Source organism: Ptychodera flava, chromosome 5, assembly GCF_041260155.1.
Source record: "Ptychodera flava strain L36383 chromosome 5, AS_Pfla_20210202, whole genome shotgun sequence".
Taxonomy (NCBI): Eukaryota; Metazoa; Hemichordata; class Enteropneusta; family Ptychoderidae; genus Ptychodera; species Ptychodera flava.
Genome location: NC_091932.1, coordinates 38,262,334 through 38,288,154, shown reverse-complemented (window position 1 = coordinate 38,288,154; position 25,821 = coordinate 38,262,334). Strand labels below are relative to the sequence as shown.

Sequence of the window (25,821 nt, the reverse complement as noted above, 5' to 3'; positions counted from 1 at the left end):
ACATTAATTGATTCGATTTTATTTTACTTGGATGGCAGTTAAGCAATGGGTTGCACATTGCAGATTCTATCAAAAAGTGCACTTTTGAGTTAGAAATGATATAAGAGACGAAAATACAAACTGCCATTTGCCATTAAACTTTATCCTATAGCACTTTTTTAACTCATTGTAGTTCGTAACGCAGAGTCCTGACAACTTCAAGTGAATTTGTGAAAATAAAGTTCCGAGCTGTATAAAAGATTAAATTTACCTGAAACTTTTGACAGTTCCCGTTCACTTTTAAAAATGTAAAATTTCAATGCAACGTTGACCCTCCCACAGAAGAAATTTTCAGAATATGACCCTCTTCAAGACAGGTTTTCCGAATATTACCCCATTCCTCCAGCCCACCCCTCATAATAAATAAAAGTTGCCTTAGTTAACCATAATATGTCTTCAAGACCTAGAGTTTAGACGAAGTATTTCAAGGAGTTTACAACAATTAATTAAGGTTGAAGACGTTCCAAGATGACAGATACGAACTGTGGACAAATGTTTGATCCGAAATGAAGTTCGCAGCATGTTTGTAACTGTTTCTGGCCACCATTTTCCCTGTGTTGAAGATCGTATAAAGGAAACACTCAGAACGTACAGAGTATTTAAGACTGATTTTGGATTTGAAAATTGTTTGTTGGATATTTTAAAGTTTAGCTGTCGGAAACGACTGAAAAAACTTAAAATTTCTGGTTACACCTCACAGATAGAATTAGGTAGAAGGTCAAAGTCATACGAACGAAAGGTTATGTAACTATCTTAAATCCTCAGTTAAGGATAAATTTCACTGTGTCACGGAGTGCCAAAAAATTCAGCGCTTATCGTGACGTCTTTTTTCCCATAAGTTTGTATGACTTTAGTTTCAGTGAATTGAATGAACAAGAGAATTTCATTCACATTTTTACTCTGAAAGATGAACTACCTCTTGTGAAATATGTTTCTTATACTTCACTTTCTCTCCCAGCAGCAATTTCCCATTTGTCGTTGTAAATTGCTATTCACCGGGAAAAAATCAGGAATTTCATTCGACAACCAAGATACTTCCATAAAAATTTGGCACAAGTTATCTGCAAGTACAGATGCACAACAATTGTTATATGTGATATAATCCATTTTGTCACCTTGAACAACTTTTGTTTGATTTTTGTAAGGCTATGGCCATAACTCAGATATGCCTCGACCAATGTCGTTTAAACTTGGCACAAAGACAGAATGTATGAGATATAGCTATGACTAAAAAGACCCATGCTTAACGTTCACGCTTTCTAATTGCAACATTATTTGACTTAATATTAACAATAATATTTAATTCTTAAAAAAACGCACTCCACAAACGTCTCAGTGCGCTGAACACAAGTGTTAAAAGGTCTAAAAACAGCTAAAAACTAACAAAACTAGTATTACGAGTAAAACTTAGTAAAAGATGGGTCTTCAAACAACGTTTTAAAAGAAGTTACATTTCTTGCACAACGAATTTCTGAAGGCAGTGCATTCCACAGTAAAGGAGCACATATCGAAAATGCTCTCTGACTGTAGGACTTATTAAAATGCCGCGAGGAGGAGTTATACGCAATTTCTCAGAAGATCGCAGATTTCTTGTCGGTACATACAGATCAATGAAATCTTTCAGATAAAGCGGTGCATCACCTCTAACAATCTGAAAAGTAGTCAATACAATTTTGAAATGTATACGAACTTTCACAGGTAAGCACTGTAAATCAATGAAAACAGGAGTGATGTGGTCATATTTACGTGTACGTGTGACGAACAGACTGCAGACGGATCAGTTAGTCATTCGGAAATGCCATAGAACAGACTGTTACAATAGTCGAGTCTAGAGGTAACGAATGCATAGATGAGTTTCTCAGTAGTGGGCTTGTCGAGTAATGTACGAATTTTACCGATTCTTGATAAAGAGAAATATGCATTCCTACAAAGCTGACTGATATGTTCACACATGAAACAATTCCTGTTGAGAATAACACCAACATTCCGTACGAAAGGAGAGGGAGTGATATTAAGTTGTTCACCAATCCTGAGACTATTCAGTTCTGCTGCATCGTTTTTAAGCGTCATGAAAAATGAATAACTTCAGTCTTATTACCCTTCAGCACCAGCATGTTACTTCTCATCCATCCGCGAATATCATCAATACACATGTCAATGCACCGGCGCTAACATCTTCAGGTTTATTGCAGATACATGTAATTGCAGTTAAATGTAATTATATCACCTAAATTACAGATGGATCTGTGTCGTTTATCATGACCATAAAGAAACATAGATAGAGTGGCAACGGGTATTGTTTAAGGCGTGCAGCGGTTACGTAACCCATCCATGTTCGCCTCGCCTCAGGTTGCTCTCGCCTCTCTTTTCCGAAGAGTGCCGACCATGAATCCTTCGGTAATTTTCGGATTTTCGCCAATTGTTAAGCGAAAGTATGTTCGGCAAAGTTGTGTTGTTGTTGTCGTGTGGTGCTGAGCAGAATTGACGTGCTGGCGAAAACGGGAGTGTTTTGAGCTTCAGGAAAATGAGTTTTACCGTTTTAAAAATTCCTCTCATATTTTTATGAATATATAATGAGTGTGTTTGATCAAATTTTAAAGTCTTTTATCGATACTGTCTGGTTTTACTCAATGGTTTACGGTCAGTCATACCGTCTTTTACACGTGCGTCAAGGAAGGAAATGTTTATGAAACTGCTGGCGTGTTATGTTTTGATTGGCGTGAAGCAGTGTTTCTGGCCTGAGAGCTCACAAAGTAACTATGGTTGCTACGCGACTGGCAGTACGATGCCATCTCGTCGTATTTTTCGCATAATCTCGTGTAATTATCAACCACAAACAAAGCCTCCAAAAAGCTTAACACCTTTGGAGCTCATTTTAATATGACAAGCCAATAGTCTACGGAGACGACCATGGAACAAAAGGCATGCAAGCGTTACTCTGTGCCATGACGTTTTTCCATGGGCAAAGAAGATATTTTTTGAAAAATATTTACATATTAAGGAAGTATGCAGCTCGAAAGTGAAAGACTTAAACTCTCACTGAAACTTTACTCAGGGAATCGTCCAAATATTCTCTTTCCAAATCAAGAATAAAAAATGGGGTCACCGTGCAAATTTTGGTACGAGAGAACAAATTACCTATCATATACCGGTATTTGAAATTCAAAATGGCCGCCATCCCTATGTTAACTCTGCGGAGGAAAAATTCCTATTCTCGAAAAACTAAGGCGGTGAAAAGTTTTCTTACAGCAGGAGCTTTAAAATGAACCCACACAAGTAGTAGATTTGAAAATAATTGTTCAAGTTTGAGAGTCCTAATATCTGTCCCCGAGGCGCACTATACCTTAAGCATGATGACTACGCAAATGCATCACCCTCATTACCTCTAGGATGGTTAATTCACAGTCTCGTGTTTGTGTCCCAATGTTCTGAGTGTGAGCAATGAAAACTGACATCAACAGGCCATCAGAGATTTCTAAGTGGAGCTACATTGTTAAGAAGGCAACAGGACCAATTTCAAAACTTGGCCAAAATATGCTTCTTCAATGGTGATGAAACAACAAAATAGAGGGTTAATGACAGTTTTTCGTCAATTTTTAAAGAAATACACGGGTGGAGTATAATTAATTGGCTTAAACAGATAATAATTCCCGGAATAGAAAATTCATTTTTATTTTGTCTGCCCACTCCTCCAATAAAATGGCATTACTTAAACAGCTGAAGCTGCCATTGTTCACCAAAATGCAGCACAAAAAATCATACGTATCGGTCACCCAGACTGCTCTGCGGGGCTCCCATACGGAGGGGTGGCCGGATTAGAGCCCTGAAAATCACGGCAGGCAAAGCGCCGTCATTTTGACGTCGAGAACAACTAACTACACTCGAGAACAACTAAATATACTGTCGTCTTTAGCATGTCGTTTAGAGGAGTCACACGTTTCCAAGGCAACAGAGGATGTTGCTGGCAAAGAAAATGTTGACGCCGACGATCATAGTGAAGGAAATATTTTGAAAACCCTTTTCCGGCTTCAGTGCTTGTTGAGAGTGGCATGAATTTCGTCAATTTTAATTCGTTCAACGGTTTACGAGAATGATACGGGCATTTGGAAAGGAATGTGATTTGTACAGAGCTTTATGGAAGAAACTGGAATAGTTTGTAAATAGATGTAATACTATGATATTCAAGGGTACAGATATTTGCCCAGTAGGAAAATTAAACTAAATTCCCTGACATTAGCATTGGTTTCCTTTTTAATAGCTTTCTCACCACATGATCTCATAAACGTTTACTTTTAGCCGATTTCCTTCATTTAGTATTGTTTGTTTATTGCAATCACATCAGCATATCGAATTTAATACTTTGATGAGAGCGAATGTGAAATGTTTCAAATTTTTATGTAAAGCTTGTGCTTCAATGGGACTTGTAGCACGGTTTACACTAAAAACTGTTCTTGACTTTTGTCTATGTCGACAACTGAATAACTTGAACCCAAAGAAAATATAACATCCCTCTAAACTGAGATCTACCATAAATCAGGTTAAAAATGATCAAAGTTCCAGATTTGTGTACAGGGAAACAAAAAGCTAGCTGGCTAGACAAATACAAGTAAATAGTTTAAGTGATCGAATAGGTTAAATGATTAACAGATGGACACAAATGGATAATTGCTCGCATTTATAGTCACATGGCTGTGTGTCTATAAGAACGTAATGGTTTAAAGATTTTTTTAAAGTTGTGACCATTTACAGAGTTTGGTATACTAACTAACAGGGATTCAAGAAATCTAATGTCGAGCTTCCCTTTTGTTTATTAGTGCATCAATGGTCTCCCTTGCCAGACAGTAAACAATTCCTTTATTATGAATGCAACGTTTTCAAAAGACCATGAGTCCATTTGTTTGACTGACGACGCTTATCTCTTATTCTTTTGTAAATTATTTTCCGTTAGTCAGTCCTCTCATAAAGGGTATTAAAAGTTGCTGTTTTTATTGCTTCGTCTTTCTATTTCCTATATCCTTACGTCATTATTACATAAGCTATTGAAGAAGTACTTCATTATCCTGTTATTTTCGTTCTACTTCGGTTTTCAAACTCACAATAAATCACGTACTAAGAACATACAGTGTCGATAAGATCAGTTGTACAATCATCGCTCAGGTATGTTTACACAAGAACTGCCAACTTTTAGTTGAATTTGTTGTTGTATGTGTCACAGGCAACTTACCAAATTGTTCATGAGATCAAATTAGCTAATGATGAATTGACGTTCTTTTGGCTGAATTGAAATTGTGTTTCTTTTTACGTTTACGTTTTTTATTTCCATGACATTTGTATTATATCGGTATTCTAGAATTCTGCCTTGTGTATGGTCAAATTTAATGTACGTGTCCTCCATATCCTTCATATCTTTGTTACTTTGGTTATGATGTGTCTCTTGTCAGCGAGTACAATAGCTGATTTCAGCACTGTAGAGTCCTTCATCCGGGGTCTATAATTCTACAATAAGTCTATAATTAATTGGGGTGAAAATTTGCCATGGGTGAACCACTGATAAATTTTCAGAGTGATTTAGAGATTTTCACCGCATCTATCGAGTAGTCCAGTTCTAAATCAAGGCAAGGGGAAGACGCACACTACGGGGCAAGCTTATATGCTGGCAAGGTCGCACAGAACGGGACAGGGCTAAAATATATTGCCAGAGGTGACGTAAGTCATGGCCTGTAAATATAAAGAGGCCCTCAACAGGACAGAGAGGTCGGGCGAAAGAGTAGAGTATATATGTTAAGACCAATTTAAACGCCATAGACTAACCATACATCTTTACTGTCCGGTAATAGAATCAACCATGTCCCAAGTCGGATCGAGTCACAAATTGCGCGGGATAGCTGTGGTTGCTGGTGGAATATTGGTCAATATCACTCTGGGTGATACGTTTGGTATGTGTCATGATTCACCGTTAATCAAACTCAAATAGCGTGTTCAAGAGAATCTTGACGTGACAAGGAATCATGAACCTAACTTTCGCGACCTCATTCCATTGTGTAGATTTGTTTCTGCTCATAGTTACTTCATTTGGACATTACTGTTCAATATCATGGATTGATATGACTGTTGATTTTAATAAGTTTCATTTTCCATGTAATTCATGCAGGAAATATTTCGCCATACTTGACCTCGTATATCAGAAAACGAAGTAAACCAACAGATCTTACATACGAGGTGAGATGTATTGTCTTGTTTATATGATTGCAATTGTTGGTTCGTCTGGCTTAGTGGGGCATGATCAAGCCTTATGGATATGTGCCTGCAAATGTTTTGTGAAATTCATTTATTATTTAAGCCATTTATTACGCTATGGCTCTCACCGTAGGGTCTCTCGTTAATCAATCGTAACGTAAGACTGAGGGTTTGGATCAAATCTTGTTTTCTTTTACTGTCATATTATAATTGTCAATTTCCTGCTTTGATTGGCTTAATAAATTTCGTACATACCACGTAGAAAATTCTTATATTATATGTGGGTCACGCAATTCCAGATCACATTCGTGCGAATTTGCGAATTGCAACCATACAATTACGCATAAGCAACATTTCAGAAATGCCGGAGTGCTTAAGAATTGCATTTTCTTTCTTTTTCGTGTTTTGATATTGCCATGTTGCCAGAATTGTGGGTCACTGTCGATATTCTTACTGCATAACAAAACTTCTGGATCGAAAGAACATGGTACAATCTCTTGCCTTGAAGAACTACTCCACGTACTATTTCGATCACATAACAGCAGCTTTCTAGACATTGAGTGCTTTGTAGGATTTGATCCTTTTTACAGTACTCGTTACCAATCCTTTCAATGCAATAACAATTTCCGAGTTTTGACGTGCAGGAAAGCAACTAAACGGTTGAAAAAAATGATGTAGATGGTGATAACGCAATTTAACTGTGAAATGACGTGTTTGAATAAGCGGAGTAGCCACTAGTCACATCCCGTTAAAAAAACCCGGAAACCTGGCCCACCCTTGTCAGGCAATTCGTTCATTGACCCTCACATAAGACAAGCGTTTCGGAAACCTTTATTGTCAGGAATTATGATTTTATTTTACTGCTCTACAATTTATCCAATTAATCGTGCGAAAATGTGAACATTCGTCCGATACAACCATCAAAGATTTTAAAAGAGTGAAACTGGCCATGTGAATCTTTGCAATGACCATAGATTCGAACAAAAACTAATATATATGTATTTGTCGTTTCAACCACAATTTCTTACATTTACAGATGGCAACATGGATATTTGTAGCAAATGTATCGATGCTTGGATCTTGTATGTATTTCGGTGGTCTATTTCACAGGAAGATCGGAGCTCGCCTGACAGTGTCTATTGCCAGTATCATTCACAGGTAATAACACAGAGAAAAGCGGTCGGCTAACATGATAACTTTTATTGAGTTCACTCCTAAGAATAAAAATACCAACTAAACCCAAAGATAATTTCGTTATGTTAGTAAACTATTTCAAAACGGCCAAAAAGGCTGAGAACATCCCTGGTTGCAGAATCCTTAAACGCCAAAGTCCCCTACAAAAGGGGGATTATGGTAAGACTATGCAGATGTGAAAAAGCCACGCTACGGGTAAGACGCACTCGATTTGCTCCGAGATTTCCAGAAATTCGACGAGTGAACAGCGTTAATTTCCGTCCAATCTCATACATGACACCTGTGAATGTATAGCGACTGCCTTTATGTCGAAAAAAACGTTGAAAGACACCAGTCTGTTATCTAATACAGAGAACGCATATTTTCACAAAGCGTTGGTCCAGAATGTCCATTTGACCTCTGTTCTAAATGTTAATGTATGCTGCCAATCATGATTACTCAAATTCAAATTGCGGCCTGGGCGATCTTGATCCCCCGGCTTGATCCCTGCCGAGCACAACTAACAAAGCGTACTGACTTATCACTAAAATCACCGTTATGTACCTAAACATACCCATACACAGCCACATACAACGTACACGATAAGACTTATGTAATGAACACGCAAGAAACGGCATTTTCTTTTTGGAGTGATTGGTGGTCTTGAAAAAAACGTTTTGTATGTGTTCCTGTAAAAAATTATGAACATTGAGAGTCTTCACACGTCAATCAAAGGCAATCAAAATTTAATTTATTCCTTCAGGCATCGAAACTGAATCTTTTCACTCACATTTTGAGGAAGTACCTTTGGCATTGTGACAAGTTTGGTCATTGTTTATATCAGTAGGGATTTTAGGTCACATGACATTCGTGTTGAACGTACGCGTTCGATGCAGGTCTAGTCCGAACTTTCGTGTTAATTCTTAAATAGACCAGATAATCAGAGAAAGTGAAACCGTAGTGTTGAAGATTATTATTTTAACTTCATTTTGGGAAATTTTCACTTTTGTACTACGATAAATGGCAAAGCAGCACGACTACAAACTCACGCGTACCGGCGATTTTGGCGTCCATTATGAGCGTTGTGCCGTGATCTCAAATGTCCCGCGAAAGAGATCGAATATATACCTCTTTGACAGGCTCTCCGCATGACTTATTCTGATCGCATCACTATTTTTTAGGGGTGGTACGAAAGACGAGATCATGGGCTTCATTTTGAGAGGGCGAACGTTAAAATCGGCCGAGAAAAACTCAATCAATGATCAAACTTTGTGTTTTCTTTGTGTTTTTTTGAAAGAAAATCTTGATTTCCTCGTTGCTGTTTATTGAGTAAATTGTATGATGGAAATTCGTCTCCGAACTCGGCGATACATGAGCGGCCATTCTGTTTCATAACTTCCTGTACATGTATTTCTATTGCATACCACAGCGGTCATCGCATCGTTGTCTATAGAACCACAAAACGACTGTCATTTGAATTCAGTGAATTTTGATTGGATTCGAACTCACAACGTACGGCATACAGTTACCTTAGTAGCGAAGAAATCACAGTCAAGGAAGGTCGGTCTACCAGACCACAGCCCCTCGACCACTCCACAAACCCTAGTTATAATGTAGTATCGAATTGTGTGAACCCTATCACTTCCGTAATATTCAGGCAGAGGTGATAATCGGTAGTTCCTGGTGTAAAAGATAGTTTGTTTCTCTGATAAGCCAGCGACTAAGCAAGTATTTAACCATCCCGCCCAGTGTTTGCCAACAACCAACGTCACTATGACGTTGTCTATCGTGCGCCCACGGCACTGGACTGGTTGCAAATTTTGACAATTTGCTGGTCAAATATAACTTTTTAAGCAGCTGCACTTTATCATATTATATGGCTCCGTTTTCCTTTCTTCGGAAGTAATAAGCAAGCTTTGATAGCAAGGCCACATTTCATCACGTAATAAAACGTAACTATCCGTCTGCTACGGTCCTATGAAAATATTCGATTGCATGCACCTCGGTTATAACAATAGATAACTTTTGCACACCACTCATGCAGATATCATTTCGCAAGTGTTTCGTGTTGTAAACTATAGAATCTGTAAACCAAAGCCTATTTGCAAGTCGCCCCTAGGTTCTGGATACTGAGACAAACGACTTAAGAACACCTCACGACAAGCTGGGCATTTATTCAGAATTTTATTATAGTGTAATTATATTATTGGTGACCGATTAGCACGGCGGTACCGATATATCATGCACGGTCATACCCTCTCACACTGCTTCGTCGATTTTGTTGATATTTTATGACCTTTTTACTTGAAGGTGTTCACACACGTTAGGGATATATCTGAATTGACTCTTCCAAAATTGACGAAACTTGGTATGTATATTGAAGATACTATGATTTAACATGATTATTGAAAGTCATTTCAGCATTTTCACATAAGCAAATTCCTAATTTGGATATTTAATGAACTTTTCTAATTAGGGATATACATCTAACTTTACTTGACAAAGTTAATGAAACTTGCCATGTACATCAAAGATAATACGATATAACATTATTGAGAGTCACTAAGCATTTTACTTCAAGAAATCCTAAATTGCATATTTCATGAACTTTCCTAATTATGGGCATATATCTTAATTGACTTAACCAAAGTTGACGAAACTTGCTACATATATTGAGAATTCTACGATACAACATTCTTGAAAGTCATTCAGCACTTTTTACTTTGACCCCTTCTTTGCATATGTCACGACTTTGCCCGTCGTGATTATTTAAATTTATTATAAGGTCTAAGGAAAGACTTTCGAAAAATTTTGTCGAGGGTCTATGGTCAATGTGATGCTATGAGAATTCACAAACACCCACCCAGTGTATGTAAATGTTTGCGTCCACAGTTATCCCCTATTTTGCGCCCACGGTCGTGTAACTTTCCCTTTAAGGATTTCATTTCAGCCCATTCCTAATTTGCATATTTAATTGACTTTCCTAGTTAGAAATTTATATCGGTATTAACTGGATCAAGGTTGGCAAAAGATGCTTCGTACATTGGTGACACCAGGTTAAAACAATATTGAAAGTCATTTCGCATTTTCATATAAAATATTTTATAATTTATAATGAGCTTTCACAGTTTGGCATATATGGCGTGAAGAACTTGACCAATGCAATTACACTTATACAACGACAGCAGTCAAAAAATTAAGTATTTTATTTCAGCTAATTTCATATTTATATTCTTAAAGACCTTTAGAGTTAATCTGTGGTGGATATTGTTGATCATAACACTTTCAATAAAGTTGCAAACGTGTGGCAAACGTTTAAATTTACACACAACTTAAATATATAATGAAACACGTGAGCATTTTCGGTTCATACCTAGGTATAGAGTTATTAGCCATCTGCGAGAAGTAACAAGTCTAGACATTATGCTAATGTGACATCAAATTGGATGACCTCCGTAACGATAGCTTTGTCAGTACCAGCGAATTTTGCGCTGCCATACCCCTTGATTATTACTGATATTTTATCCGATTAACAAGCATTGTTGTCCCACAGCCTGCAAAACAATGCAATGTTTTTGTTTGTTAGCGAATAAAGGAATGGGCATTTAAATAGGAGGAAAATTATGAGATGAACCGTGTGATAAATAAACGATAAAACTTGATCATGGTGCACAATATCGATAATAATGCCTTACCGTACGATTTATCAAACTCTTTGAATCCTCCGGATGCACTTGTCGTCTGGCTCAGCAGTACCGTCCGATACGCGGCAATGTGCAGTACTAAGCTGCTTTCAACATGGCTCGCTACGTTGATGTAAAGGTGAAACAATACTCAACTACGCTTGCAAACTCCTAGATGATACTGGGTTTTACACTCGGCATATTATGTAGGTCAATGGCCATTTAAAAACGAAAGCTTGAAAAGCTAATCGAACAAGCTATTAACGGGCCAACAACGTCAGCTGTCATCAACCTTGTGCGGTAAAGCGTCTAAGGAAATGACTCCGGAGCCATTCAAAGTCTCAGTCCAAGGTCAGCTACGACCAACAGCCATCATAACGACCGTTTGTTACAACCGATAACGTAGTAACTAACCGATAACGTATCAAACCCGATAACGTAGTAAAAATTTACCGATAACGTAGTAAATCAACCGATAACGTAGTAACGAACCGATAACGTAGTAAATTTTTCTAACCGATAACGTAGTAAAAATTTACCGATAACGTAGTAATTTTTCCTAACCGATAACGTATCAACAAATTTACCGATAACGTATCAATGAACCAATAACGGATTAAATCAACTGATAACGTAGAAAACTCAACCAATACCGCATTAACCGATAATATCTGATTAAGCGATTCATGGGCAGCGATAGATTGATCGATTTACAGATAGATAGATATTAGATAGATAGATAGATAGATAGATAGATAGATAGATAGATAGATAGATAGATAGATAGACAGATAGAATGGGTCGATCAATGTATCGATAAATAAATCGATCACTCAATGGATAGATCGATCGATCTATCTATTGATGTTTGATAGATGGTCGGTCGATCGATCGATCAATTGATCAATAGATAAATTGATAGGCAGATTGATCGATAGAATGAAGGATCTATTAATTCGATAGATCAATGAATCGATAGATCGATCGAGTTATTCGATAAATTGGTCAATAGATAGATATATCTATAGATAGATTTGTTATCACTTTGTCTCGTACTCAATTTTCTTTTCTCCTATTTATTTTTTCCGTTTAGCGTAAATTGTTACAAATTTCTGTAGCAAATCAATCATGTTACGGCTGTTTTCAAGGTATTACGAACGACTAAGTTGATCTATAAATGTTGTTAAACTACTTGAGTAGGTTTTGGAAGTTGTTTCTAGTTTTTTTATAGTAGCTATACAGTTTAGTTCTAGTTGGATAAAATCCAAAGAGATAGTATAGGTACTGATGAAACAAAGTGCAGGGGAATAAGCGGCTGTTGGTTTACACAGAGAACCCTACCGAGAAAGAAAACTACAATGTGTATGTATCGGCTACAAATCAGACAGAAAGTATGGTTGTAAAAGCAAGATTAGAAACAACTTTCCAAACCCATTCCAAACCCATTTGTTTACAGTTCTGTTCGCGTATTTTTTCGGGTTTTTAAAACTTTTTTTCCTTATGAGCAGGAAAAAAATGTTGACGTGGCGGGCTTGAATTGTGACGCGCGCAAGGATGAGAAACAAACTTTTTATTTTTCTTGGCATAAACGTTTTTTTTTTCTATCAGCACTATACTATGTACGACTACACAATAATTTTGCGATGTCTTCGTAATCCTACTTCAAATAAGATGTGACTTGACGTGAATCAAGACAGAAAGGATAAAAAGGAAAGAAAAACAATATGTTGTCTACAAAATCTGTTGACTTGGCTTGCTTTCAGGAGTGACTTGTAAAATAAATGAATTTTGTTTATAAGGAATTCAATTAAACAATGAGTCAAGATTAACCTGTAAAATCAGTCCCAGAATGAGAGTTACATTGTAAAGACTTATTGTCATTTTGATAAACTGAAGTTTTAATTAACGAAATTTTATAATCGGTCATGTTGAAAACTTTTTTCCAAGTCCAATTTGTTGACTTGATGAATTGTCAGTTGATTGGAATCTTTACTCTTTGACTTGACTAGGTCAGTGGTTGATTTGATACGTCATCGATTGATTTGATACGTCATCGGTTGATTTGATACGTCATCGGTTAATTTGATACGTTACTGTTCACTCGGCTACTTTATGGGCTGCTTTGATACACTATCTCTCTATTTATCTATCCGTCGATAGATCAATTTATCCATCGAAATATATATATATATATATATATATATATATATATATATATATATATATCCATCAAAATATATATATTTATATATAGATCTATCAATCATTCTATTAGTCGAGCAATCGATCAATTCATTCAATCATTCAATCGATAGAAAGATCGATCGATTGATTGATAGATCAGTGTATCGATCGATCAATCGGTCGATCTATTTGATCGATCGATAGAGGATAGATCTATCCCTATGAATCTATTCCCATGATTCACTTAATCCAATACATTGATACATTGATTTGATACGTTATCGGTAAATTTGTTGATACGTTATCGGTTAGGAAAAATTACTACGTTATCGGTAAATTTTTACTACGTTATCGGTTAGAAAAATTTACTACGTTATCGGTTCGTTACTACGTTATCGGTTGATTTACTACGTTATCGGTAAATTTTTACTACGTTATCGGGTTTGATACGTTATCGGTTAGTTACTACGTTATCGGTTGTAACACCGTTGGCTCTCAGTTGATCTAATATGTGGGCTACCTATTCCTGATGCATCGGTTGTTAATCAGCGAAAACTTTTACCATCGGTTTCAACTAATTCCTGACAACCGACAGAGCCTCTTCAGTATGTTTGTCAACTTTACCTTTATGCCACTCGTTTACGTCGAGTTTTCCCGTTCACCGAAACGCAATAGCTCTTCTAAAGAAGCCATCGAAAATTAAATTTAGAGACGAAATTATTTAATATGAAATTTAAACATTAGAACGGCATTGTTGAACTTTGTTGATATTGTTTATAATTGAATGTTATTCTAACAAGCTTGGGATATATACTGATCGTATCGATCGGCTGATGCCCTCCAGCTCGCCGCAACCGGTCAGTCTTTTTCATTCCACTCCGTGTTTCTACCATGCCTTTCCCTTCTCTCCCGATGGTGGCGCTCTCTTCAAAAGTACTTGTTTACATGCCTGTGAGCATGCGCAGTGTTCATCTATCCAGTCCTCCGCCATATTGCCCTTTATTCTACTTGGACGAGCCAGTAAATAAACCACTGTAAACAGTGCTGAATCTTGATAGCTTTTGACCACTGAGTTGGGCTGGGTGAGTGGGAATAAAGTAGAAACACTACGTTCCATTCAAAGACTGTAAATTTGCACTTCAGATAAGACCCTAGGCAAATTTTTCACAGATGACAATCTCAGAACATTTCGATGATACTGTGAGTGTCATGTCAATTATCTGCTTATTTGCATATTTAAAGAACTTTTGTAGTTAATGATATAATTCCGAAATCCATACACCAAAATGTAATGATACCTGCTACAGATAGTGATGTGATAGATATCTAACTATTGAGAAGCATCGGGCAGTGTCAAGTTAAAAAACAGCTATTTGCATATTCAATGACGATTTATAGTTAGTCATATAACTCCGAAATAACAGCACCAAATTTGATGAAATCTGCTGCAGATACTGATCCGAAAGAGATCTGTCTGTGTTTTAAAGCATTTAGTAGTTTGACGTTAATTATGGGTTCATTTGCATATTTTATGGAGTTTTGTAATTAGTTACATCACTACGAAATAAATGCACCAAGTTTGATGAAACGTGCTAAAGATGTTGGTTGATCTGCTAGATATCTAATTATTCAATGGAGAATTTAGTAGAGTCAAGTTAATAAACGGTTCATTTGCACATTAAATGAAGTTTTATAGTTAGTATTTTATAATTAGAAAGTTGATCGAATCTGCTTCATACAATCATCTGACAGATATCTGATTGTTCTATGAAGCGCACTACTATGTAATGAACGTGTTGTAAGCCACGTGAACAGATTCAGTTCACATCTTGTTATTCCATTAGAACCGTTATCCCCAGGTTGTTGCATTTGGCAGGACAATTACTTTCATTTTTTGTAACCGTAGCTCCTGTCTTTATATTCAAATTAAAACATTATGTAAATTTCTACAATTACAGTACTGGCATCATCCTCACCTATTTCAGCATCAAACATTCATTTTACCTGGTAATTGTCACATACGGAATACTAAGTGGAATTGGTAACGCATTGGGTTATGGGGCAATACTCGCCTGTGGAATGAAGGTAAGATATGATGATTTCGCCTTTGTATCTCGAATAACTGCACTGTGTAGGAACGTTGGCGCGACCACATCAACTCATTTGAAAGCTTTGGCCAGTATAAAGGTATCGCAATTACTGAGTGAGCAACAGTAATGCTCATTTTCTTTTAATTTAAAAATGGAGCTGAGTTCGAGACCTTGAGATTGGACAAAGCTGGCCACATCGAAGCTTCAGTATAACAATTACTTGTAGAAGCAATTGACAAACACCCGCGGTGTTTACAAGCGGAGGATTAGTGACGTTGTTATCGGACTACTATTATGGAAAATATGAATACATTATACTATTACGCTTTTTTCTTTCAGTGGTTCCCGAATAATAAGTCTGTTGTTAGCGGTTCACTAGTCGCAGGAGTCAGCGTTGGCATTCTTATATTCAATCAAATACAGACAGCCTTTATTAATCCAAATAATCTGCTGCCAAAAGGAACACGTGCACACAAGTAAGTCACGCATAAGGTGCAAATCTACTTTTCCTTATACAAAAAGGAACTTTTGTAAGCTATCATGTTCTAAAAATACTTCCAAATTCGATAGAGAACGATTATTTTATAAAATATTGCATGTTACCAATAACATACCATTCTTAATTGCTTGGCAGATATTTTGATCAAGAAGAAATATTAGACAGAACACCAACATGTTTTCTAATAATGGGAGCTTGCTATATCGTTCTCCAGCTCACAGGAGTAATGCTCATGGGCGACCCTAAAGTTGATGAGGTAAGAATAAATTGTTGCTTTATCAAATCCATTTACCGGTAGTGTAGAAATATTGCATCTGCGTTCGTGAAATATAATCACATGCCTGTTGAGACTATCCTTAAAGATCAGTGGTTTGACGACAGATAGCGGCTAATTATAATCAATGAAACCGTGAAACGGTGAAATAGCGAAATGCCGAAATAAAAAACTGAAAAAACTGAGAAATTAAAGCAAAAATATTCTTGATACGATGTCAATAACTAACGTCGTCCATTACAATATAAGTAGAGCTTCAATATTATTGAACACCATCTTGAATAAAGAGCACCTTGCCGGGTAGATATTGTATAGCCGATTTCTGTTTAAACGAGACACTGGCTAGTTTCCTACCTGCATGTCTCCCGACAAAGTCGTGTGCCAACTCATGTATTTGGGTATTTGTTGATAATACCGATGGAATTCTAGCTTTTCTGAAACTTGATGAAATAAAGCTTCATAATTGCTGTCTCCCGAAGATACTGTATTGCCTCACATTTTCAATTGGGACGATATCGTATTGTCCGTTCTTGACCTCTGATTCACGACAAAGCCGCATGTCTCAAATTCCATGGTGTATGGCCACATAGTGTTTGACATGTTGTTCAGAAGACATTTGATTTCGTCCGTTGGAGATATAAGACAATACCTATACTAATATAGGGGTCCTACTTTGCCAGGAACAGAAATTACAATTCCAACAACTCAAAATTTTCAAAGTAAGATGAGATACACTTCTACCATTGCTTGAAATGTTACCGGAGTTCCTTCGAACTGACTAGAAGATGGCAGCAATACAGCTAAGATTATAGAAGAGGCATTGTGTAGAGTATGGCAGGGAATCAACGGGTTTGGCTGTGTTTCAATTGTAGTGTCAATTCATCGGCAATGCTATGCGAAGTGATATGTATCTAATTTGTTGATATCATAAGTTTAGATTATTGTATGCTTATATTATATTTATGCATATGAATTGATTTTATATCCTGCATGAGCAAAAAACCTACAAATTAACTGTAATGTAGGCGGTTAAGAATTTATAGTTTTAATTTTCTTCTTACTACATTATTTCAGAAAAGTTTGTCTTTCTTAGGGAAAAATGTAAACTTTGACCGACAAAAGAAAAATGGCAATAACGGATTTCGCAGTACACCATAATATCGCACCGCATGTCACAACGATGCTCACTGTCTACAGGGAGGGGAAGGCGGCACCTTGTCCGTAATGCCAAACCAAATTTCCCGGTCAAAGCCTGATAGCCCTTGCAAGAGACTGTCAGATAGCACCTGGGTTACGCCTAATTATCGTACCCTATCTCAAACTGCTCGTTTCAATTTCTTTCACATTAGCATTCAACATCAACGTTGAACCTTTGCATAAATCTGCATTATTACACACTGCATTCCTGACACCAAACTGATTAACACATTAAATGGAGAATTTCAAATAATTCACTCTGTGCACGTCGTATTTCAAAGATCACGATATCAAAAGAAAGTGGATTTTCTGAACGAGATCACCGTACTGTCACCTCTCCATCATCATCATGCGCTAGATACTATCATATGTTACGGTAGTGTTATTGCAGCTGTTCTCAAGAGAGTAATTATTTCAATCGTGTTTCAGTCAGGACCGGATGTCGATTGAATCCTTGTTAAGTAATGAGTAATGTAGTCGAAATCTGGCACACAAATAGAATTGGCTCACAGATAGAGTAAACCCTCGGAAAGATAAAAATGACGTGAACAAAATATGAACGCAATGAGCAAAACAAATAAAACAGTAACTTTTGTGACTCGCGGAAAACAAAATCACCAGGGGCTATTATTAGAATTGATCTGGACTGTAACAGCCATACCATTAGATATCATGATTACTGACTTTCTCTACGTTGAAATGCATTATGATCAATGTTTGCTCTTATATACCGTACCAGTTATTCTTCGTTTATTACATCACCTCCCAATCAAGTATAGCTGGCTAGTCCAAAGACTCCATAATCGCTTTTCACAAGGGATTCGTCAGTTATCACAGGATTTGGAACTTTTTGAATGGGGAGAGTCATTTTTACAAACCTGGCCAGGCAACTATATAGATATACGGATAGCGATTTCTACTCCGGCACGTTATATTCAAACGTTTTTCGAAAGGTTTAGACGCTCATAATTATGATTAATGTTAGAGGGAAAAAAAACAGAACATGCAATTTTTATTTTTGTCTGTAAGAATTATTTCTATCTATTGCTATTTTCTTTATTTCTTTACTAATTTATGAATGTCTTTTTTCAGTTTCTTTGTTTCTTCATTTGGCCATTTCGCGATTTCGTGATTTCGTCGATTATAATTAGCAAACAAAGCTGATGTCATTTGACAGCGACAGTCATTGCTGGACGCCTAGGGCGTCCATTTATTATGATGTGATCATTAAAAACTTAAATAAGGTCGTTCAATTACAATACAGTATTTCAAACCAATCTATTTACATGTCTGTTGTCAACTTTTTCAAGAAAATATGTATATTTATATATGGTACTTTAACGTCTGAACAGTATCACTATCAATAAAACTTTCAAATTATTTTTTCTTTTGGACATTCGTCATTCGTATTTCCCCACAAGAGCGTTTCAATACACCCGGAACCACAACACGAAGGGCAATATATACTGTCCGAAGAGAACAACAAAAAGAAAGACATCAGCGAGGATAATTTGAAACCGAGTTTGGTGATTCGTGAGAGAGTATTCTGGATAATGTGGTTTACGTTACTTCTCAGCTCAGTAACCAAGCAACTGATATTTCCGCTTTACAAAGTAAGTTTGTTAATCATCAATTGTAAATTATGACTAAAGTCTTTGCAAACTTTATAAATCCCTTGGTATCTGAGTAACACTTTCATTAATGTGTAACAAACTGGTAGATTGCTAGGTGAGAAAACATTAGGAAACATGTTTGAAAGTCGAAAGGAAAAAGGCAAGGAGTGGATCAAAATAGGTATGAAGATTTTAGGCAGACAGACCTTGTCTCCTGCCTGCAACAGTACTCATGACACAAAATACTCAAACTTATAACATTCGACGAGTAAAAATTTTCTTAGGGCAAAGTAAATCAACCTCATTATCAGATATCGAGTGATCTTGCCATATTCAAATTATCCCAATCATTGGGCGATTACCGCATCTCTTTTTTGGTCTCGAATCTCAATTTCAACCGATTTTGGCAGAAGACAGCCAGCGCGGTTAATATGTAAACTCCGTTTGTTTAAGCAGTAATGAGAGTCAACTGCTTCAATTTTGAGTTATATTATTCTCTATTTCAGCATTAGCGATGGAGATTGCAGTTAAGTAATCAGCAAGATCGCAATGTTCGTCCTCCTAGAACGACTTGCGTTGGTTGATTTTAATATAAACTACACGAAAAAGTACTACTACTTTTGTACGCACTGCCACTCTTAGATTCCGTTGTCGTTTGTATTTCTTTATACGGCCACTGCAGAGAAACTTTTGCGACATAACTATCCACATGAAAAGCATCATGGGTATCTAAGGTAATTTGAGAGTAATCACTATTAAAATAATTGTTAAAATACCTTGGGATGAGAAACAAAGAAGTGGATGACAGGCAATTATACAAAAATTCTGACATAAAGAAGTACGTCAGATTAGCTGAAACTACAAAAATTACAAAAACGGTAACCACAAAAACAATTCTGGTTAAAAAAGTTGTAAACATGAGAAACGTAAACTTTGATAGGTTTGTTACATCTACAAGAGTATATAATGTGTTAACTAATGTGAATTATTATCTGAACCCAATGTCCTCCTCTTGTGGTTTTTGATATCCGTAGTGCTTCATTACGACTATCTAAATGGATTGATAAAAATAACTAATCACGGAAATGAAGCAGTAAATTTCGATTGATATGTGAACTATGGGTCAAACTTTTCGTTCAATGGTTTCCTCATGGGCGCAAGATCCACTATAGGTGAAAAATGTTTTTAGTTGTTTTTTAAGATGCAATATACCGAAATAAAGGAAACAACAAGTTTTGTACAAAACGTCAGCATAACAATGTCAGAAGTAACAAATGGAAATCTCATACTGTGGTTTTGAAATCCTTAGAATTAATTGTAGACCAAACACCGAAACAATTCGATTTACGTTAAGTTTATCTAAGACTTGTACGTGTCTCAATCCACAAACCAATGAAGAATAGACGATGTAGCGACTCGATTTTAGGTCAGATCATTATTATATGAAATACATATGGGCATCCTGTTCACTTGCAGGGCTACTAGTCAAATTCACTTACCTTTACATCTGATAGAATATCACGAATATATATTTTATGTTCATCGTTTTCTATCGAATTCCAGGTGTTTGGTCAAAACGTCATCTTCGATGATCACTACTTAGCTCTTGTTGGATCACTGGCTTCGGTTTTTGACTGTCTCGGTCGTTTATTTTGGGGTTACCTTGGCGACAAATTTTCTTTCCGTGTAAGTATACACCAAAGATCTGTTATCTACTGGGATGAATACAGTGTCTGTATTCTATTTCAGACCATATCGTGATGTCAAAACTAGATACTGAATGCTATACGTGCATACATGTTACACGATTGGAACTAATTTGGAAACATGGCATCGCTATATTTTTCATTTTCCTCAAAGGTGTTAGGTGCCCTATTACTGAATGTTGCAAGTTGACAAATTAACCCTAGAAACAAGTGTATTGCTTAAAAGACAAACAGATTAACTTACTTTATCAGATTAAACTGACATTACTTTACCATCTAATTATCCCGAATTAGTTCCAATCGTGTTAGTATAAGAAGGCTTTAAGGTGGTTGGAAAGGCTATTTTTGCACCAATTCTTTTCTCAGAGTTAATGTCAAGTTTCAAGTGTTAGAATCAAGATATTTAGTTCAAATTATCAGGATAACTCCCTTAGTTAATATTTTCTCCAAAGAATATAAAAATTGTATATTTGCAGCCATGATTTTGAAATATGACACCAGTAAATATTAAAATTTAATTTTTCATATTTTTTTACATATTTGAATTTAATAATAATTGGATAGTATTAATATTACCAAATTAGTTATAAATATGTTGACACTATTTATTGTAAGATTTGTACGGCAGGATTTGTAAATAAAATTTGTTTTTATGATTTTACATGGGTTTATATATCAAAAAATTATTTAAAATTCTTTCAAATTTCAAAATGTGATTTTTCAAAAAGTACTTCAAATACAGGAAAATTATGCCGTACAAATCTTATCTGTAACCTTGTTAATAGGCTGTAAAATTCCATGCCATATCTCATTTCAAAGTTGGATTAAATTGGTATAAAATTATGTAGGAAAACTGTTATTCTGTCAAAAATGTTGAAAACAAGCCATATTTGCACCCCTCTTTTGAAGTCATAGAGCAGTTTTTTTTGGTTAATCTCACTTTTGACACCTCTTTGACACTCAAAGAATCTAAAAATGCATTTACAATAGCAGTCACTCACTCTGAATGCCAGCACCGCCTTGTCAAACTTTCCTGAAAAACAGCAAATAATGACTTTCCCTTTTCAAACATTTTATTAAAAGCTAGGGGACCTCTACCATAGTTAATACACTAAGGACTCCCAAACTTCTTCTTATTTGGTCAGTTTTTCAGAAGTTTTAACAGGCTATAACTCTGCAATGCCTTTGTGCCCAAATGTCTAGTTTTTTTTATTCCACAGAGAATGTTGACTACTTTTATATTTTAATAGTTTTGTTGAAATTTATAACTGACGCTCTAGCCTTTCCAACCACCTTAATTCGTGCTGTCGTGTCTGTGAGAGTGTTGGAATTGACGAAGAGAGAATCCTTATGAAAAAGTATCGATGTAAATGCATGTAAAATCCTTCAGTGCGTCAGATTTATGTAATTCACAAATATCTCTACTCACAGTGTGCAATGCTGGGATTAAGTACATGTAATGTGGTATTCATGTTAACCCTCATACTCACTCTGGAGACTGGAAAAGTGATGTTTACCATCTGGATCTTTGCCATATTCTTTTGTATGTCCGGAATCTTTTCTCTATTTCCGATGGCCACTGCAAGGTACGTGATATGTCAATGTAATAACTTTTAAAATTGAACAGGTTTAGAATGAATGAGTATAACGATGAAAATGTTTGAGTAAAGGTTCATCTGACAAACAATTTTGCATCTGATTGATTAATTACGGACAGTTGAGGCGATTTGCCTACATATGTCCTAATTACCACTGATCTCTATTCACTTGACACTACTGGTAATTCGTGAAGTCTTCGCTTACATACCTCTTATTGACGATTGCCACGATGAAAGTCTTTTAACGTCTGTTGAGGAACCTACCCATATATTGCAATTGTGATATGGAGTTGCAATCGGCATTTTTGAGTCCTTGTTACAAATGGCACTTCATTGATGTGCATCGTTACCTGCCCTTTCTGTGAAAAGATGATATACTTGATCAATGCTGCAGGTCCTTCGGTGAAGAGTATGCAGGAGAAATCTATGGTTTATTGTATTCTTCGGTCGCGGTTTCAACAATATTAGGAACAGTGTACATTAACATTCTTTCTAAACAAGTTGGATGGATTGGTACCTTCTACTTTTGTGCAGCGTGTTCACTAGGTGGTACGTATCTGGGCGAATGTGTATAATACAGCCAAAAACACCTCAACTATGTAATTGTACAAGGAGTAAGTTTCACCCTCATAAAGATACCACCAATATAAAATAGTCACTGTCTGCCTGTCTGTCTGTCTCTGGTTCTCTCTGTCTCTGTCTCTCTGTTGTAAAAGTCTTGAATAGACAGGTGGCTGTCCATCTAAAACAATAATAGTGGACCAACGAAGTTTGACTAAAGCATTTCAAATTCTGGTAAAAGTTAAGTTTTTACATTTGAATTTGCCAGAAAACAAGACATATCAGGGCCAACAACACTGAAAATATCTGTTCAACAAACTCTTAATTGAACATAATCAATCTGGTTAACTTGTGAATGTAAATGTAATAGTTGCTGCTCATTTTCTTCAACAGGTGGTATACTCGCCTTTATCTTCGATATTGGGAGGTCGGTCAGAAGAGTTACACGAGAGGTACCACCATAGGAACACGTATGGCCCTGGACATCAACAATAGATTTCACAAAACCATTGTCTTATGTGGACGGATCAATTTTGCTGATGTATATTTTCAGTGAAAACACAGAGTAATATCAGACAGAGTGGCAACAGCTATTGTTTAAGGCGTGAAGCGGTTACGTAAGCAATCCATGTTTGCCTCGCCTCACGAAGCTCTTTGCTCTCTTTTCCGAAGAGTGCCGACCATGCACCCTTCGGTAATTTTCGGATTTTCACCAATTGTTAAGCGAAAGTATGTTCGACAAAGCTTGTGTTGTTGTTGTCGTGTGGTGCTGATCGGAATTGATGTGCTGGCGAAAACGGGAGTGTTTTGAGCTTCAGGAAAGTGGGTTTTACCGTTTTAAAAATTCCTCTAATATTTTTATGAATATATAATGAGTGTGTTTGAACCAAATTTGAAAGTCTTTTATCGATACTGTCTGGTTTTACTCAATGGTTTACGGTCAGTCATACCGTCTTTTACACGTGCGCCAAGAAATGACATGTTTATGAAACTGCTGGCGTGTTATGTTTTGATTGGCGTGAAGCAGTGTTTCTGGCCTGAGAGCTCACAAAGTAACTATGGTTGCTACGCGACTGGCAGTACGATGCCATCTCGTCGTATGTTTCGCATAATCTCGTGTAATTATCAACAACAAACCAAGCCTCCAAAAGTTTAACACCTTTTAAGCTCATTTTAATATGAAAAGCCAATAGTCTACCGAGACGACCATGGAACAAAAGGCATGCAAGTGTTGCCACTCTGTTTATGTTACTCTGTGGTGAAAATAACGAACATGTTACGGGATTGTATTTGCAATTCGGGCTTAGCTTGCCTCGAACCGAGCATATGATTTCATAAACAGAACCGGCAATTGAAAGCTGGCCGCTGTAAACTCTAGCATTCTTCGAAATACTTACTAATCGAAAGTACAACTGCTGGAAACACAAACGTCAATTATAAGTGCATCATTTAAGAGACATGGATATCTACTACTAGAAATCACAGTTATCTCTGAGGTAAAGGAGCGAGTTAAATAGATATTTTATCTTAAGGAAATTTAGATTTTTTACTCTGTTAGTGAGGCCTGTCTATCTATGATTGTATCGGTGTCAATCACTAACCATCTCAGGCTTGTCAAACTTGAGCGTGGTACTTATAAGGTTGTTATGGCAGGACTTGATGTTCCGTGGTTGTGGTTTATGACGAAGCAAAGATTGTCTCTTTAGGTCATAATTACAAGTTGTCTTGATCAAATACTGCACTTTTTTACCGATACTTAAGAAGTGCTCATGGATTTTAAATGGATATGCATCTTTTTTGTATATATAGTTGTTTATTCCACTTGCACTGTAGGCCTCCAGCCCTATGTGCTGCAAAATAATACATAACAGCGAATTAACGAACAGTGACCTTGAATAGATAAATTACAAACAACCTAAATTGGAATCAAAAATACAAAAAGCATAGATTTATCAACTATCTCTCTCCTTTTCTTGAAAGCATGAAATAAATAACAACTTAATTTTCGAAGTATATTTGTATTTTGTGTTGACATTAACTGAATGAATTTATCCACACTGGGATTGATGTGATAATGCTCCGGTAAGTATTTTTCCCTAAGAGCCTGGTAAAGTTTACATTGTAACAGAAAATGGTATTCGTTTTCAATGATACCTTCATTACAAGGACACAATCTATTTTGGCGTTCAATATTTTTACGCCGACCCTGTTCAATATTAAGTACATGATTTGATAAACGAAATGTAGTTAAAGTGGATTTGAAAATTGGTTTTAATTTGAGTAAGTAAGTATGGTTCTACAGTGAGCGATGATTTGAAAAGTCTATAGGTTTCAAGTCTGCTGTATGTACTCATATCAGAGTGCCATTGTTATAAATCAATGTCACGACAACGTTGTTTAAATTCGGAAATAAATTTTCCTTCATGGCCCACGCCCTGGTTGTACCAAGACTCTGCAAAACCATACTGAAACAGAATTGTTCTGACGGCTTTAGCCCAACATTCAACATCCCTCTCAGCTAGTTTACATCGTTCCTGGTACATGCCGAAAAATGCCGAGAGAGTTTGACCGGTTAAGAAGGGCTTGACTACGCAGTTTCTGCGTAGTGAAGCTTCATTACGTATTCATGGTGACCCCTGGCCAGCTGTCAATAACTTTGGGGGCTTTTGTCTTTTGGCCTGCTTTGCATATGCGTCGTTGGACACGACCTGCCAATCACCCAGGTAGTCAATTAAACTATTAGTTGACTGTTTACCGACCCAATTAACACTATCCAGCAGTATCAGTCATATTTTAATCGCGTGGCCCGGGTGGGCACAACGTAGGAACGCGTGTATTTCTATGTGTACGTTTCACTTGTGGTGTTGTTTGTACCATGGAGGTAGGAATGTTTGTACCATCGTGCGTTTGAGTAGTAAGCTTACTTGTTTCACCTACAGCATTACCTTCAAGGTGACAGGCTAACTA

General features: G+C 36.6%; 1 protein-coding gene across 1 annotated transcript; it reads left to right on the top strand.

The window, feature by feature from the left end:
• The first annotated feature begins 5,884 nt into the window (after nt 1-5,884).
• LOC139133701 (apicoplast pyruvate carrier 1-like) lies at nt 5,885-25,360 on the top strand. Its single transcript, XM_070700464.1, has 11 exons — nt 5,885-5,975; nt 6,191-6,258; nt 7,313-7,434; nt 15,275-15,401; nt 15,746-15,882; nt 16,041-16,161; nt 18,798-18,989; nt 20,553-20,675; nt 22,127-22,281; nt 22,688-22,842; nt 23,248-25,360. The coding sequence occupies exons 1-11, from the start codon at nt 5,885-5,887 to the stop codon at nt 23,316-23,318; spliced, it is 1,362 nt and encodes a 453-aa protein (XP_070556565.1). The 3' UTR covers nt 23,319-25,360.
• The last annotated feature ends 461 nt before the right edge of the window (nt 25,361-25,821 follow it).